General features: G+C 30.9%; 2 protein-coding genes across 3 annotated transcripts in view; both read left to right on the forward strand.

Annotated features, from left to right (window-relative positions):
- Nucleotides 1-4,777, forward strand: part of LOC105147873 (uncharacterized) — a 29,543-nt gene extending 24,766 nt beyond the window's left edge. The window contains exons 4-5 of one of the 2 annotated variants that reach the window (XM_087410786.1): nt 553-708; nt 788-1,049. In XM_087410786.1, the coding sequence (XP_087266912.1) occupies nt 553-708; nt 788-841 (210 nt within the window). In that variant the 3' untranslated portion in view covers nt 842-1,049. Of the gene's footprint in view, nt 1-552; nt 709-787; nt 1,050-3,928 lie in introns of those variants that run through there. The other variant, XM_011059194.2, reaches the window with a different exon arrangement.
- A 7,144-nt stretch (nt 4,778-11,921) lies between these two features.
- Nucleotides 11,922-14,635, forward strand: LOC147908309 (uncharacterized). Its single transcript, XM_087410523.1, has 6 exons — nt 11,922-12,018; nt 12,086-12,184; nt 12,257-12,423; nt 12,905-13,280; nt 14,050-14,249; nt 14,540-14,635. Exons 1-6 carry the CDS (start codon nt 11,922-11,924, stop codon nt 14,633-14,635), a joined length of 1,035 nt encoding a protein of 344 aa, XP_087266649.1.
- Nucleotides 14,636-15,689: the final 1,054 nt, after the last annotated feature.

Genomic DNA, 15,689 nt, shown 5'->3' on the forward strand with positions numbered 1-15,689 from the left:
GAACATCTCAACTCCTAAGATCTTGTTCTATACTGAATTGGATGTGTAGAATTTTTATTTATTGCTTTATCAAAAGTAGAAGTTAATTATGCAGTGTAAGGGACTATCCTCCAATGGCCTTGATCTTGACATGTTATCAAGGTCATGAATCCGACTGACCTTGAACAAATTTTAGCTGTTGTTCGTTGTTCATTAAAAAATTGTTAACAAAAAAGTTCACTTAGTGTTATGATCTTCTATATTGCTTAATTGAAGTGGAAATATGTAATCTTAATATCTTAGATGATTCACTTAGTTTAATATTAAAAATTCACAGATATAAAAATCCTTCAACATTACTGTTAACAACAGACTACGATGAATGTTTGTCAAGAGGATTTTTATCTTTGTGAATTGTTAATATTACACTAAGTAAAAAAAAAAGTAATTGTTAGTCTACAATAAATATATAAATATTGTAAAACACAAATAACAAGCGTGGCTCCTTTGTCTTTTTACAATCGATTATTTGAATATATATAATTATTTATTATTGTTATATATTTAATTTAGAGTCAGCAAATGACAAATAAAGCATTTCACGAAAAGTGGTATCAGTTTGGACCATCTGTAAAACGTACATTTATGTTAATGATATTAGGTAATAATTTAGAATGCAAGCTTTCGATGTGCGACAAATTTAATTTATCTCTACCATCATTCATGACAGTAAGAATATATTTTATTTTTACAAGTAAAAGTGTTATCGAACATAATTTGTTTCAAATTTTTTCTGACGATTTTTTAGATCTTAAATCAATCATATTCGATTGCTCTTCTACTTCTACGAGTACATGAATAATAATGAAGAATATTTGTATAAATTATTTAAATGCGGCACTTTTGCGAATGCTTATTTTTCAAATTAATAAAATGTTGAACAATTTAATTAAAATTAATGAAATTATATTAGAAGTATGCGCAATTATTATAAGATAACTTCATTAAAATATTATTAAAAGACAATGAAAATGTATAAATTAGAAATAACAATATATCTCAAATAAAAATTTTGCTTATGTACTATATATAATATATTCATGGATTAATTATGTATACGAGGGCAAATCAATAAGTACCCGTGTTTCAAGACAGGCGACATTGCTGATGCAAGTTGACATTACCATCGTGTACTATCATTTTTCAAACGACTCCATACAAAATTTTAGAGTGATTCATGCAATAGTCTTGATTTGACAGCAATTTGTAATGAGCGTGTTTTCCGATCCAATGGAAAAAGAGTAATATGATTCGTTTCTTATTTTTGAATGGAAAAAATGCGAAGAAATAAAAACGAAGTTGGATGCCATCTATGGGAACTCTTCACCATCTATGACAACCATCAGATATTGGTTCAATGAATTCAAACGTGGTCGTTCGTCTGTTTTTGATGAGGAGCACCCAGGCCGCCTGGCAGACGTGGTTACTGAGAAAATCCACGACATGGTTTGAAAAAGTCCACGATATGATTTTCGCTGATCGCCGAACGAAAGTGAAGTAGCAGAGGCCATAGGCGTGTCGTACGGAACGGCATTCAATATTTTGCATAACTTGGGAATGAAAAACCTATCGGCCCGATGGGTGCCGCAATCAGGACAATGCACGAGCTCACTCTTCCGCAGTCGTCACAGCCAAATTGGTCGAATTGCGCTACGAATTGCTGCCGCATCCACCGTACTCTCCGGATTTAGCCCCCTTTGACTTCTTCTTGTTTCCAAACTTGAAAAAATGGCTCGGTGGAAAAAAATTGACGTCGAATGAGGAGGTCATCGCCGAAACAGAGGTCTATTTTGCAGAGTTCGACAAATCGTATTTTTCTGAGGAATTAAAAAAATGGTAGAAGTGTTGTAAAAAGTGTATCCTCCTAAAAGAGGATTACGTTGAAAAATAAAAAAAATTTTTGTGGAAAGCTTGCGTCTTCATTACTAACACGAATACTTATTGATTTGCCCTCATATACTCATGGATGTACACTAAAAATAGATATTCTAAATCTAATGTAAAAAATATTTTATTCAAAATACTAAGTAAACATTTCTTTGTTTAATATAAACATTTATTGTTTGTAAATATTTATTCAAAAGAAAATATTGAATCAAAAAAAAGAAAAAAGCACTTAAATCAAATAATATATGTTTACATGATATATGTTTAATAAATATTTATATAATTTTATAATAAGGAAATATTCACTTAGTACTGCTTAAGAAAATATTACTTATATTTAAAAAATTTTTTTTCTATACATAATATTATATCTTCGCATAAATTTATAATCAAGAATCATCAAGATTCAATCATATAATCAAGATGAATAGAAGTATCTATAGCCAAATTCTAATTGTTTACTCATTTAACTTTTTATTTTAGAAATCATCTTTCTCATAAATTATCTGATATTAAAATTTATTAAAATACTATCATTTATTTGCTTCTTGATAATAATACCTTATGTGCAACTGCAAAAATATTAAAACATATATGTATTAAATAAGTACTCAACAAGCGATTTCACTGATTTAACCGTTGAGCAGCTATTATATAGTGAATGAGAATTAAGTTGTTGAATTATTTGCCAAAAGAACTGTGCACGCCCGTGATAGCATTTTATAGAACATACAAAACAGCACATTTTATGGCGATTTCATTTTTTACATATTAATCAGCAATTTCCATCGACACGAGTATTAGATAGTGCGATTCAGTTAAATAATAAATTTTACATCTCCGCGACTATCGACAAAGCAACTATCGAAAGATGCCTCAGCATTATTTTATAATCATGCTTGATAAAATAATCACTTCTGAGACATTCTGTTATCTTTCTCTCTTTATGATATTTAGAAATATAAATTAGTTTATTATACAAATGTAAAGTACATTTTTGTTAGGAAGACAAATTACAGACTTATTTTATCACTTGCACTTCATTTAAGACAACTGAACGTATACTCAGGTGACTAGTAATTCTTTTCAACCATGTTTTTATTTAACTTTTAAAACTAAATTAGTGTAATTATAAATTTATAACTAAATTAGTATAATTATATACTTTCACTTCTTGTTTTACAGAAAAATAAACCAAATTAGATTTTTTAAAGAAGTAATATAGAAAGTTTACTTTAAAAAATTCACTTAAAAATGTACGTTTTGTGAAATGATATTGATACATCCAAAATTTAATATAGGGGAGACTGGGGCTAGTAGACTCATTTTTCAGTTTCGAATTTTTACAGACGAAATTAAGAGACTTATCGGAAAAATAAATTCTACAGCAGTTACTACATACATTTGATAATATCTACATACATTATCTAATAATATTTTAATAATAAGAGAAAACTGATATCTAATATGAAAAGAATGCATTTTTTTAATGCATGCCATCTCAGTCAATTAGCCCCGGGATCAGAATAGAGTGACTAATGGATAGTTTGACTAAAACTAAATTATTGACTAAAATTAAAACTAAAGTAATGGATAGTTTGACTAAAATTAAATTATTAAAAGAAAGATTAATATATTTTAACCTATATTTTTGACTATATATTAATGAAACTTTTATAAAAATATATTTTGAGCACAAATATTCGCTTCACAGGACAGAACGATGTTTTTTTTTTGCTAAATTCGTTCGTTTCGTGCAAAAATACATCGAATGAGCCTAGTTTTATCTAGATTGAACGTGAGAGAACTAAACTTATAAGTCTTATAACATTTATCAGACAAATTTCTTTAAAGGAATCAAATATTGAATAGATACTATAAGTTATCATTAAATGTATAACCCCATGCTGTAATTAGCTTGTCATCTGTTCATTTTTTAAAAATATTAACAATATACGATTACAAAGGCAGATAAACAAAAAAATCTGTTTTTTGACTTTAGGTGGGTTCCGAGTTACTCATGAAGTACGTAGACTGCACAGGAAGTCGTTCCGAATTAGTTATTGCGCGCTTCGAAAGCGCTTCGAAATTACTACGAATTTCTCAGATTGTACAAACCGTACTGAATTCTTAGCACTCCTCGCAGCGCATTGACTGCTTTTTTGACTTATGGCAGTTGATGCGTCTTGCAGTCTATGCATTCATATGTAATTTAAAACGAATATTTGTGGTACTGTGACTTTTAAGTGGATCGGAAATCTTTCTAAGGACTCTAAAGAAGAACGAATATTACTGGGAAGAAGAAGTCGAAACAAATAACTTGAAGCTTTAGAAGTTGTTTATTTTATATTATAATTAGTTTATTTTGTCTTAATTAATTACGAATTTGGAAGTCAAGCTTTTCAAAGTTTAATGTTATATTACGACCGTCCACCAGTTTGAAGCCTGTCGCAGACTCGAGCCGAGAAAATGAGAAAACATCACGCAAGATTCCGAATATGGAATGAAAGTTTTGAATGGAGAAAGTGATAAAGATATATGTATGGATATAGAGTATAAGGAATAAAGATTTTGTTAAGATAGTTTAAATTGGTTATGTAAGGAATTACGAATAAGATTATTCTTATATATATATTGATATAGAAATACATAAATATATAGCGTTGATTATTTTGTTTTACCTATATTGCAATAAAATATTAAGAAGGGCTAAAAGGGCAGATCATAAATCGATTTTGTTTTGTTAATATTGTGAGCTATTATATTTGGAGCCGAAAAGCTTATTTTTGTTTTGTGTTAATTAGTTTGATACCGCCGAAATGGTGAGAAAATATAAAGTATTATACCTGAAGGGGATAATTATGTTTTGTTTATTTGTTAATGCAATTATTACCACCAAAGAAGATTTAATTAGATTCTTTGTTTAGCTTATATCGGCGATTAAGATGGAGGCTGACGGTCAGAAATGGTCGTAGACGGGAAACCTTGAAAAAACCCACCGTTAAAGTAACATGGGAAGCGTTAGAAAGTGGGATACGACTCTCAGGCTTCATGATCGACTATAATGACGATGTTCAAGGGAGTAAAAAGGGAAACTTACAGCCAGACGGGGAAAATGTACCGTTACTATAAGTATCTGGGCCAAAGGATGATGATCGTGGCAAATTTTAAAAAAAAGATCGTGAGTAATTCTCCAACTCCTGAGCATCGGCACGGGTTGTTGGATTCGAATGACAATTGGGGATACTGATCTGTATGCGTCGAGAAGAGAATTAACGGTGGGATTTTAAGTTCTGACGGTGAAAAAATCATAATCACGTCAATTTGGAGTTGCCCACCGTTAATTCGAATTATCTTCCGTAGAAAAGAAGCGTGCGAGGTCTAAGATACAGCAGCAAGGGATGTTTACCGGAACGACGGTAAACGGTTGAGAAGTGAGAAAAGAGTTGTTCAAGAACATGTAAATAGTTATTATCTTGTTACAATAAATGGTTATAAACTCATATCACGAAATGAGTGTTGATTATTACGCGAACCTTTGGTCTTTTAGTATTAAGGTATTGCTACTTATAATCTACGCCGAAGTAGTTGCACAAAAGGTCACGAGATACGGGTGGATTTTAAAAAATGAAGGAGCTCTATCGTTCTTAGATAAAAAAACGTGGCGACTGGTGACTATCAGTATTTAACTGAAATCAGACTGTCGGAGCAAATTTGGTTACATACATGTCAGGGCATGCACAGGCTATATACATCGTAATCTCGGGGACGTTTCCATGGACCTGCTATGAGGTGTTTCGTTAGGACTATGCGAGTGGCCTAAAGGCCCACGTAAAAGAATAATTCGCGACTGTGACAAGACGCGGGGCAAATATTAATAGATTGTAACGGTTTTCAAAAAATTTGCGAAGGCAAAATGAACGTGTGTAGAAAACACGATTTATATAAAAATGTTATGCCGAATTTTGCGTGAAGGACCGAGATACGATAATTATAAAAGCGAAAAACGATAGACTTGATACTAAGTGTAAGCATCAGAGACTCGGATTGAACTGAAATCGGAACTGAAAATCGTTTCGAAACCTTTTTTTTAGTGAGCCGAAACCGAAACCGTATCCAAATTTTGTATAGTTTATAATACCGAAACCGTAACAGAACTGGTAAAATTTTATGGTTTCTTCTTTTTCAGTTTTTTTTTAATTCTTAATTTTTTATCTTTATCCTTGTTCTTAATCTTTGTTCTGTTAATTCTTTCGTTCAAATCATCAATGTTCAATCCAGTATTATCATCGCCAGTTTTCTTAATATAGAATATAAATACTTCCAACACCTCATATGATATAAGAAATCTGACAGAATCGAAAGACATATTTAATGTAAACTTTTTTTAAAATAATACTAGCATTTTTTTTATTTAGGTCCTCGCATGTTGCAAGAATTTATTCTAAGGAATGAAATTCAAGAATACATATGTAAATTTCATGTAATAAGTGAGATTTATCCATAAGAATCAAATAAGTTGTAAGAAAGGATTGAGAGAAATATGCCTAAAATAATGTTCACGTAATTTTTATTTTTTCAATTACGTGATCAATTGAGTCTCTTTTCGACTAGGCTCTTTAGATTGAACGGGTGAACACGCTCTCTCTCTCTCTCTCTCTCTCTCTCTCTCTCTCTCTCTCTCTCTCTCTCCCTGTCTCCCCCCTCTCCCTCCCTCTTCCTCTCTCTCTCCATCTCTCTCCTCCCCCTCCTTCTTCTTAATAGAACAAATTTAAATAAAAAATAAGATAAAGCAAATAAATAGAACCGACAAAAACCGTTAAAAAACCATAACTTTTACAGTTTCGGTTTTCTTTACCAGTAAAAAAAAATCGAAACTGAAACCGGAACATTTATTTGATATTATTTTTATTAAACCAGAACTGGAATTGAATCGATAAAACCTTTCGATCCGGGTTTCTGGTAAGCAAGATACGCTCGATTCGATTTCATTTTTTCGAAATATTAAAGATTTTAAACAGAGGTACTTGGAATACATACTTACACGACTGAATCTTTCTTCGAGGGAATATGCATTATTCGCGGTAGAAGGATTGAAATCACGATATCGCGCCAAAAGCGAAGAAGCCTAGTGAGAATAAATTTATTAATGAAAAAAATTAAAAAAGCCGGAATAAAATAAAATTGGTAAAAATAATAAATCGATTATTGAAGCATAGAAAATTTTTGAATACGGTTGATCGAATCGTGCGAAAGTCTCGCGAGAAAACAGTTCGCGCAAATACGCGGGTCAAGACTAGTCAAACAAACAGTTTCGCCAGAGCATAAACTTTATTACTAAACAGAGGATGTAAACAATAATATCATTATTTTTGAATATTGTAAACGATCGAGAAAATACTTGCGGAATATTCGCGAAAAATACTGAGCATACCGAATTATTCTTAGAATAAGGTCTACTTTTGGGCATTTGTTGAGTTATAAAAAATCAATAGTTGAAATATATCGAGCGAAATACAATAAATAAACGATAGGAAATATCGAACTTGTAGCATTCGCTTGCGATGAAATTTATGACGAGTAGTAGAAAGCGTGAGATAGTATTGGATTCGAATATCGCAAAAAGAAATATATTGTTAGCCGAGAGTATATCCGCGTCACAAAAATCGCAAATGAGTGTGTCGGCGAATTCATTGGAGCTGGTGGAAACGGACGGTCAGACGTGCGAAAACGTTAATAATCTGACACAAATTTGATAGTGCGTTGAATGCAGTAATGCATCGGATGGAAAAATGAAAAAATCATCCGCGAGTGTGAGCGTACAATCACGACACAACGGACGGAGAAGGAAGATGTGAGCCTGGGGAAGTCCGGAGACTTGTTAGGGAGTGAAGTCATGGAGACGTTATGTTGAATAAATTAGCGGCCATAAATGCGCAATTAGCGAAACAAGAGGCGAGTCAGGCCAGAATAGAAGAAGCTGGCAGAAATATAGCGTATGAGAGACTCGGGGAATCAGATGAGGTCATGCTTAGAGTAATGAATTAGTAATTAGTAATTAGTAATTAGTAATTAGTAATTAGTAATTAGCTGTAGAGTAATGAAGAAGATGCAAAAGTCGAATAATATTAGGATTGGAACCGAGAGACAAGATTTAAATAATCGAGATATAGAGCACGTGATCATCGATAATAGAACGGACCATCGATAATAGGATTGAAAAAGGCTCGAGGTTAAAGATTATTTGAAGGGAGACATTCGGAAGAGAAGGACGACAAGGTCGGATAATTAGTCAAACTGCCAAGAGAAAGCTGACTGAAAAATCCATTTGAGGAGTTTATATACATAGCCCGCAAAGACCAACAGAATTCGTTAAGATTTATCAATAGGTTTGAACGAGGGTACTCACGGAGTACGAGGGTGTTGCTATCGATGATCGGTTGCAATACTTTGGACGAGCGTTACGCGACGTTTGAGCTCCAGGAATCAGACTCTTACAAAGAGGCGCGCGAAAATATTTTAGACCATTTCTGGGAAGAAGAGGAGCAAGCTCGATTTCGTCAGAAGATGTACACCGGAAGGTTAGGCCGGAACGCGGAGTGTCCATGTCGGATTATGAGACTGTTAGAGAATACGAGGCAAGCCAAGCTGCTTAACCCATCGATGTCGGAGCACGAAATAATTAGGGCGATCAAAGAACATTTTGAAACGGAAGTGTTGAGAGAAATCCGGACAACTACCATAAGTAACCTCAAAGATTTGGTCAAATTATTGAATAGCATAGAAAGCGAATGCGTACAGTCACGTCGGACTGGCGAGACTAAGTGAAGTGAGCCGGAGGCTAGAAAAGGCAGTGGTCGAACAAATGATATCGAGGCTAGACCAAGGTACCAATGACCAAGTTAATCACGGAAGATATTGGTTTACACAGAAGTTGTAGACAATCGTGGAGTCTTAAATCGTAGGAAACTGACCAATTCTAACAGAGTATTCTTCTTATTTTGATTGTGATTGGTTGATTTCCTACGACTTAAGGCTCCATGACTCCATCTACGATTTCGATGTAGAGGATCCTTTAAAGGATTCTAAAGTCTCCTGTTTTACCACGTAAGCACGTATAATTTTTGTATAAGAAATACTTTTTTCTTTTTCACAGATTCTCAAAAATCCTTTTCCAGGATTAATATTATACGTAAGCATTAATACGTGTCTAGAAAGTGGAATCTATACCGAGAATGATCAAAAACTTCAAAATTGATATATTTTTTTACTATTTCTTAGTGTAACATAGCATCTTAGCTGTCAAGTAGTATAATTATTCATGAAAAAGTATGAAATAAAAGATACTTTATTAGAATGTTTACATTTTTATTTATGTACTACAAATACATTAGAATTGTTTTTAAAGAAGACATTCCAAATTAAAATATTTTAAGTTATAAATAATTAGTGAATTTAAGAATTTTGTAATTTCCATATTTTGAATGTTTCTTTAAAACAGGTTATTGTTAAAATTTTAAGAATTCTAATAAAATCCTCTTACTCATACTCATACGAAATCCAAAATTGATAGAAATTTTCGATTATTGAATCAAAACCTTCTGGATCGATGTTGCGTGTGTGTAAAAGGAAACTTTTTTCTTTGGAATGTTAAAATATTTTTCGGAGATTATTTTGCTTTAATTAAGAATTAAATCGAAAAATATTATAATTTAAATTACTCGTATTGCAAAAATGATTTTATTCTACTTACCCTGTCTTTGTATAAATCTTATTATATGTGTTATAAGCATTGTAAATTTACAAAACAACATATCATTTATATGTGTGTGTGTGTGTGTGTGTGTGTGTGTGTGTGTGTGTGTGTGTGGGGGAGGGGGTGTATATACACAAGATATAAATTCGTGCATGCACGAATACTTAAATACGCAAATAATTAATTGCAAATTGTACAATACGTTTTATTTTCAAGTATTAGTTAGCATTGCATTGACAGATCGTAAACATATTTATAACCCCTCTTTCTTATAGTCTTATAATACATAATACAACTTATCATTTTCATTAAAACAATTGATAGATTTGAAAAAAAATTATTTATTTTAATAAATTGTTTTGTCTGTTTTCTATCTTTCAATGAGAAATGTATGTATTTAAATCAAATATGACATTCCTAGCTTAAATATATTGCCAACAAAAGTTATAAAAACAAATTAATTAATTTAAACAGATGAACAATTCTTTTTTAATGTCAGGATAGAGAGAATGTTGAATAACACTGAAATTCGAAGAATTCATTGATTTAAATCATGTGTTTTATAAAAATATGATTATGTGTTGTCTATCGATCTGTACATTTTATATAACATTTTTCATTTTAAGAAACATAATATTTTGTTAAGATACAAAATTATAAAGATAATCTATTGAAAAGCAATTAAAAATATCTCAAACTACAAGTTTTAAAATTACAACTCACAAATGATGTAGTGGCCTACATCTACCTACTCCAAAAAAGGACCTCCATTTGCTCGCTATCTGCACTGTGTAAAATTTATTTTTTTCAGTAATACAATTATGTTGCACTGAAAAAGAATTATTCATTCGACTGAATTCTTTTAGATTGTTCTTATTTTTTTTTAGTAAAAAAGATGTACTTAAGTCACAAAGAACAGATTTAAATATATATACATACTCCAATTAAATAAATAAGGACTGAATTAATAATTAAATAAAAAATTATTTTCTAAGGTGAAGACTTATATACAGCTTAAATGCATTAACTAATTCCAACTGTATGGTATTACACAGAAAGACCTTTGCTGAATACAGAACATCTTATTTTGTTGGATTTCCAACATTTTTATGTGGAAAATCGAAAGTAACGAGCAACGCAGCAAAAAGTTCTAGCAATCATCTTAATCGTCCTACAAAATTATTTTGATAGTCTAACAAATTTGTTCTCAAATCTGTATCTAGCTAAATTTTTAAATACTTCAATAAAATCGTTCGGATCGTACACATTAAAAATAAGCAAAATTAGCAATAATCTTGGATTAATAATAAAATATAGAATAATAATTAAACATGTAGTATATTACACGAATGTTTCGATTATGTAGTGTTATATTACGAACTCACAAAGCTTATTTCAAATTATCAACTTCAAACCAATTTCTTTTTTAAAATAAACTATACATTTTAAATTTCCATTGGATTGTGAATTTCAAAACGATTTTCAAAACATTCACGAAATTCTGTTTATCTATTACTACTAACGCTTATGACCGCTATTATTCTACAGTTTCTTAAACCATTGTTTTCTTGTTACATTCGAAGAAGCAGTAACAAAGTGACATACCGTTTATATAAGTAAGAAGACAAAGACGTATCTCTGACGTTGATGTAACTAAGAAATTAAAGCAATCAAGCTGTATTTTGCAACATAATTAGTAAGTAAATGATACAAATACTTGACATGTAAGCACACATACGATATAATATCTTCATTATTCTAATTTAAACGACTATGAGACGATCAAAGTTGTTGAAATAAGTAAAACATTTAACAATTTTATAAAATAAGTATTTTATAAAATAAGTAAGTATAATACAATAATGCATGTCAGCTCACAGAATTATCATTAACTCATGAAATATATAAATATATAAAAAAAAAAGAATATTATGAGTTATAATTTTAAATAAGGTTCAAAATGAATACAATTCAACCAGATAAATAAGGCCTAAGAAGTCAGGCTGGATCTATCATGCTGATATTTAATAAAACATGCTCTTTAAATATTCCAAATTCGATCATTTCACTATAATCTTTTTCAGTAGTGCATGTAACTTTACAACATCAATATTTCTCAGATTTAATATTAAATTTACTATTACAATATAATAATTTGTAAATCATTACGCGTAGCTTTCAGTAAAAATTAATTAATTAATTATTTAATAGCCTTGTGTTCCAGTTTTAATTTCGCATTATGGCAGCGGCGCCAAATGGAGATGCTTACACAACTGACGTTCTTCCTTATCGTGTATATCCTTTGGCATCACCGACCCTCTTAGAAATCGCAGAAGGTTTGTACAATTTATTATTTAAATCACCAAACACGGCTTAGTCGATGCATGTGTTACATGATAATAGTTCTGCAAAATGGAATGCAATCCCTGTTCCAACGACTGAACGTCGACATAGCTAGCTGTCCTCATCTAAGTACTGCACCATATAATCTTATCGGAGTAGGTAAGAAATCACAACAAAGCGTGTAATTTTTCATTAAATGGAGTATCTTTAAAAAATGAATAATTCATACAGGATTATGTGGCAACACATCGATAGTAGAACTCTATCCTTTCCAAGAAAATGTACCGTGGAGTCAAAGAACACGGGATTTTCGAGAAATATTCACAACCAGTTGCTGTGATTCCTTTGTTATCGGAACTTCTTACGCTACAAAACCACGCATGCCTTATTATGGACATGTACGTGTTATCAATATTTTCACATTTTTACATGTGAAAATACTATTGTGTGAATAATACTATTATGACATAATAAACAGTTATGATAATATATCACTGCTACATAAATGACAATGTAACGATAGATATCAAATTGCGAATATAATACATTCTGTCAAAAAAGTACCGGGAATTGATCATTTAAAAAGCCCGCTTAAAGGAATTGTCAAAATTCTTTTTGTCGCTAAGTTGGCATAACTGTCCTCTATACTGACGCGGAGTTGGAGTGCCATCTATCATTTAATGTGATTATAGTGCTCGATTTTATCAGTTCATCTCAAGTGTGTTTTGCGATTTTTACAATGAATGAAAAGATCGAACAAAGAATTTGTCTCAAATTTTGTATTGCAAATGGAATTTCGTGTGCCGAATCGCTGAAGATGTTACAGAAGGCTTACGGTGAATCAACTTTATCAAAAACACGTGCATATGAATGGTACAGTGCATTGAAAAGCGGTCGAGATGTGGTGAAAAACCACGTCAAAGTCGATCAAAAGTCAAAGTGATGTTAACTGTTTTCTTTGATTGTCGTGGTGTTGTGCACTCGGAATTTTTGCCAGAAGGTCAGACGGTAAATAAAGAATATTATCTGGGCGTTATGCGGCGTTTGAGAGAGCAAATTCGTCGAAAAAGGCCAGATTTGTGGAAAACAAACTCATGGATTTTGCACCATGATAACGCACCATCTCACAAGGCTATCATTGTGAACGAATTTCTGACCAAAAACTCAACAAATATCATCGAACAACCACCGTATTCACCAGATATGGCTCCGGCTGACTTTTTTCTCTTTCCAAAACTCAAATTACCACTTCGAGGCACTCGTTTTCAGTCGATAGAAGACATAAAAGAGAATTCGCGGCGAGAACTGAAATCGATTCCGGAAAATGCGTTTAAAAAATGTTTTGATGATTGGATTATTCGTTGGCATAAATGTATTATTTCGAAAGGAGTCTACTTTGAAGGCGATACAATAAATTTGAATGAATAATAACTATTTTGTGTTTTATTTACCAATTCCCAGTACTTTTTTGACAGAATGTATAATTGCGATAATTTACAAATCATAACACGAATCAAATCATCGTTATTTTACCGTTTGTAATTCTATTATACTGATTTAATTCTATTCAACTTAATATTAAGTTTCAATCATGCTTTTATCATACACACGATTCCTATGATATTATTATTGTTTCTCATAAACCTGATTACTGTTGTAGCTCATTATGAATGCAACGTATAGAGCACCTATGGATATTAAGAACGAGAGTCGCCTTATTTTCGCAGAGAGATGTAACGAACAGACAGAATAGAAGAGCTAACTGATCCTAATCAAATGAAATACACCAACAAAGGCACTTTCTTTGTCAGCGAGGGTAGAGAGGGCCTTGTTATCAGAGTGCGTGCAAAAGATCGAAAAACTATTAATACAGATATCATAACTTTAATGCAAACGTTTCTTTACGAAAAATATAAAAGGAATGAAAATAAAGTTGTTGGTAATTAGTAGTCTGATGCATATAATTAAAAAAGGATATATAAAGACAATCACATAATTTTTTATGTCTGGCCTTAAAGCTTTAGGTGGTGTTTTAAAAATGACAAACGGAAGTGTGGCGTGTAATCTTATGTGGGACGATTATGAGGAGCCGTTAGAATCATTTCATGATTTTATTGTAAGGCAGCAATGTTCCGAGATACATCTAGAGTTAGATATGATAGCAGTTGATACAATAATTAATGATGAGTCACAACTAATAACTCAGGAACAGCATTACGATGTTGTAAGTTATTTGTCCCAGTTATGCGGATACTAAAAACAATTGATGTTGAAGTTATCGTATTATATTTACCACAGATAAATATCATTATAAATTTAATTGTTTATTTATTAATTAATACAATTACTTTTGTCAATCCGCTTCTGTCAAATTTAAATCTGTGGTTACTAAGTTGAGTTAAAATAGTGGAATCTTTCTCAATCATTTATAATAATTGAACGCCACAGTTTTGTCTAAATCCAAAAATTTAAATAAACCAAAGTATTGATATTTTTTAGTTGTTCGTTTTTTAGAATCTGTACGATAGAAGTGAGTTCCATTGTTTCTCTAATTATGGAGCAGGCGGACAATTTATTAGCGATACTACACCGGATATAACGGATATATGAAGGTTACTTCAATGTCGCAGAAAATTTGATTTCAATACGCTAGGTTTTTTATAATTAAAAGTCATTTTAATATTTAACTAGGTCATTATGTATTCTCATATAAAACAGAAATTTATGTAATGTTACCTAGCACATTATTATGACGACGATGACACATGAGATTACAATACTTCATAAGCCTTCTTTGACATATTTTTTATTTAATGAGGATGTGGAATTCTTAATATTCGAGAAACGTTCTAATAATTAAATGGATTTAAAAAAGTAGAATCTTGCTATGTTGAAACAGAAATCAATAAAGTAACTAAATTCATAGTTTATTATATAGCATAAATTCATAATTCGGTTACTTTAATTTGAATTCTAATATTTTTCAATGTAGTATATCATCAAGACAAAAAATTCAAGAAATCTTGTCTTTGTTTTATCTCGACTCAAGTTAAGACCAAAACCAAAAATTGGAAATTGATTTTAAGAAATTGTTGTCAAGAAATTGTTGACAAGAAATTATTATCATGTCCATTTATTGACAATATGCCAAAGAAATTTCTTGAATTTTCAACAGTTTTTATTTTTAATAATTTATTATATTAATATTTTTTTATTTTATTTCTGATTTAAAAAGTTTTGAATAAGTTAGATTTCAACATTTTCATTTGTATTTATTGGTATTTATAACAGATTATAAATACCATTAAATAATATAGATTTCAATATTATATAATATAGAAATGTATATTCATATATTTTCATTAAATAGCAAAATAGCATATGACCAGATTGTAAATCGATTAATGAAAAATAGAATGAAATCCCTAACCAAATTAAATTATACTCGTCGATTTTTGTACTAGATATTAACCTTTACATTTATGTGTAAAGGAATATATATAAAATTAGTATTGCGAGATTACTGGCAAAAGTATAATATATTGCGTATAAATTTGCGTAACTTCTACTAATAGTATCAATTAAATCAGGAATGAGATTAAAATATATAGTAATTATTATTATTATTATTATATCTAATAATCTCAGGAATCTAATAATTTAA

The sequence above is a fragment of the Acromyrmex echinatior genome, chromosome 10 (genome assembly GCF_024713525.1).
Source record: "Acromyrmex echinatior isolate Ae372 chromosome 10, ASM2471352v2, whole genome shotgun sequence".
NCBI lineage: Eukaryota > Metazoa > Arthropoda > Insecta > Hymenoptera > Formicidae > Acromyrmex > Acromyrmex echinatior.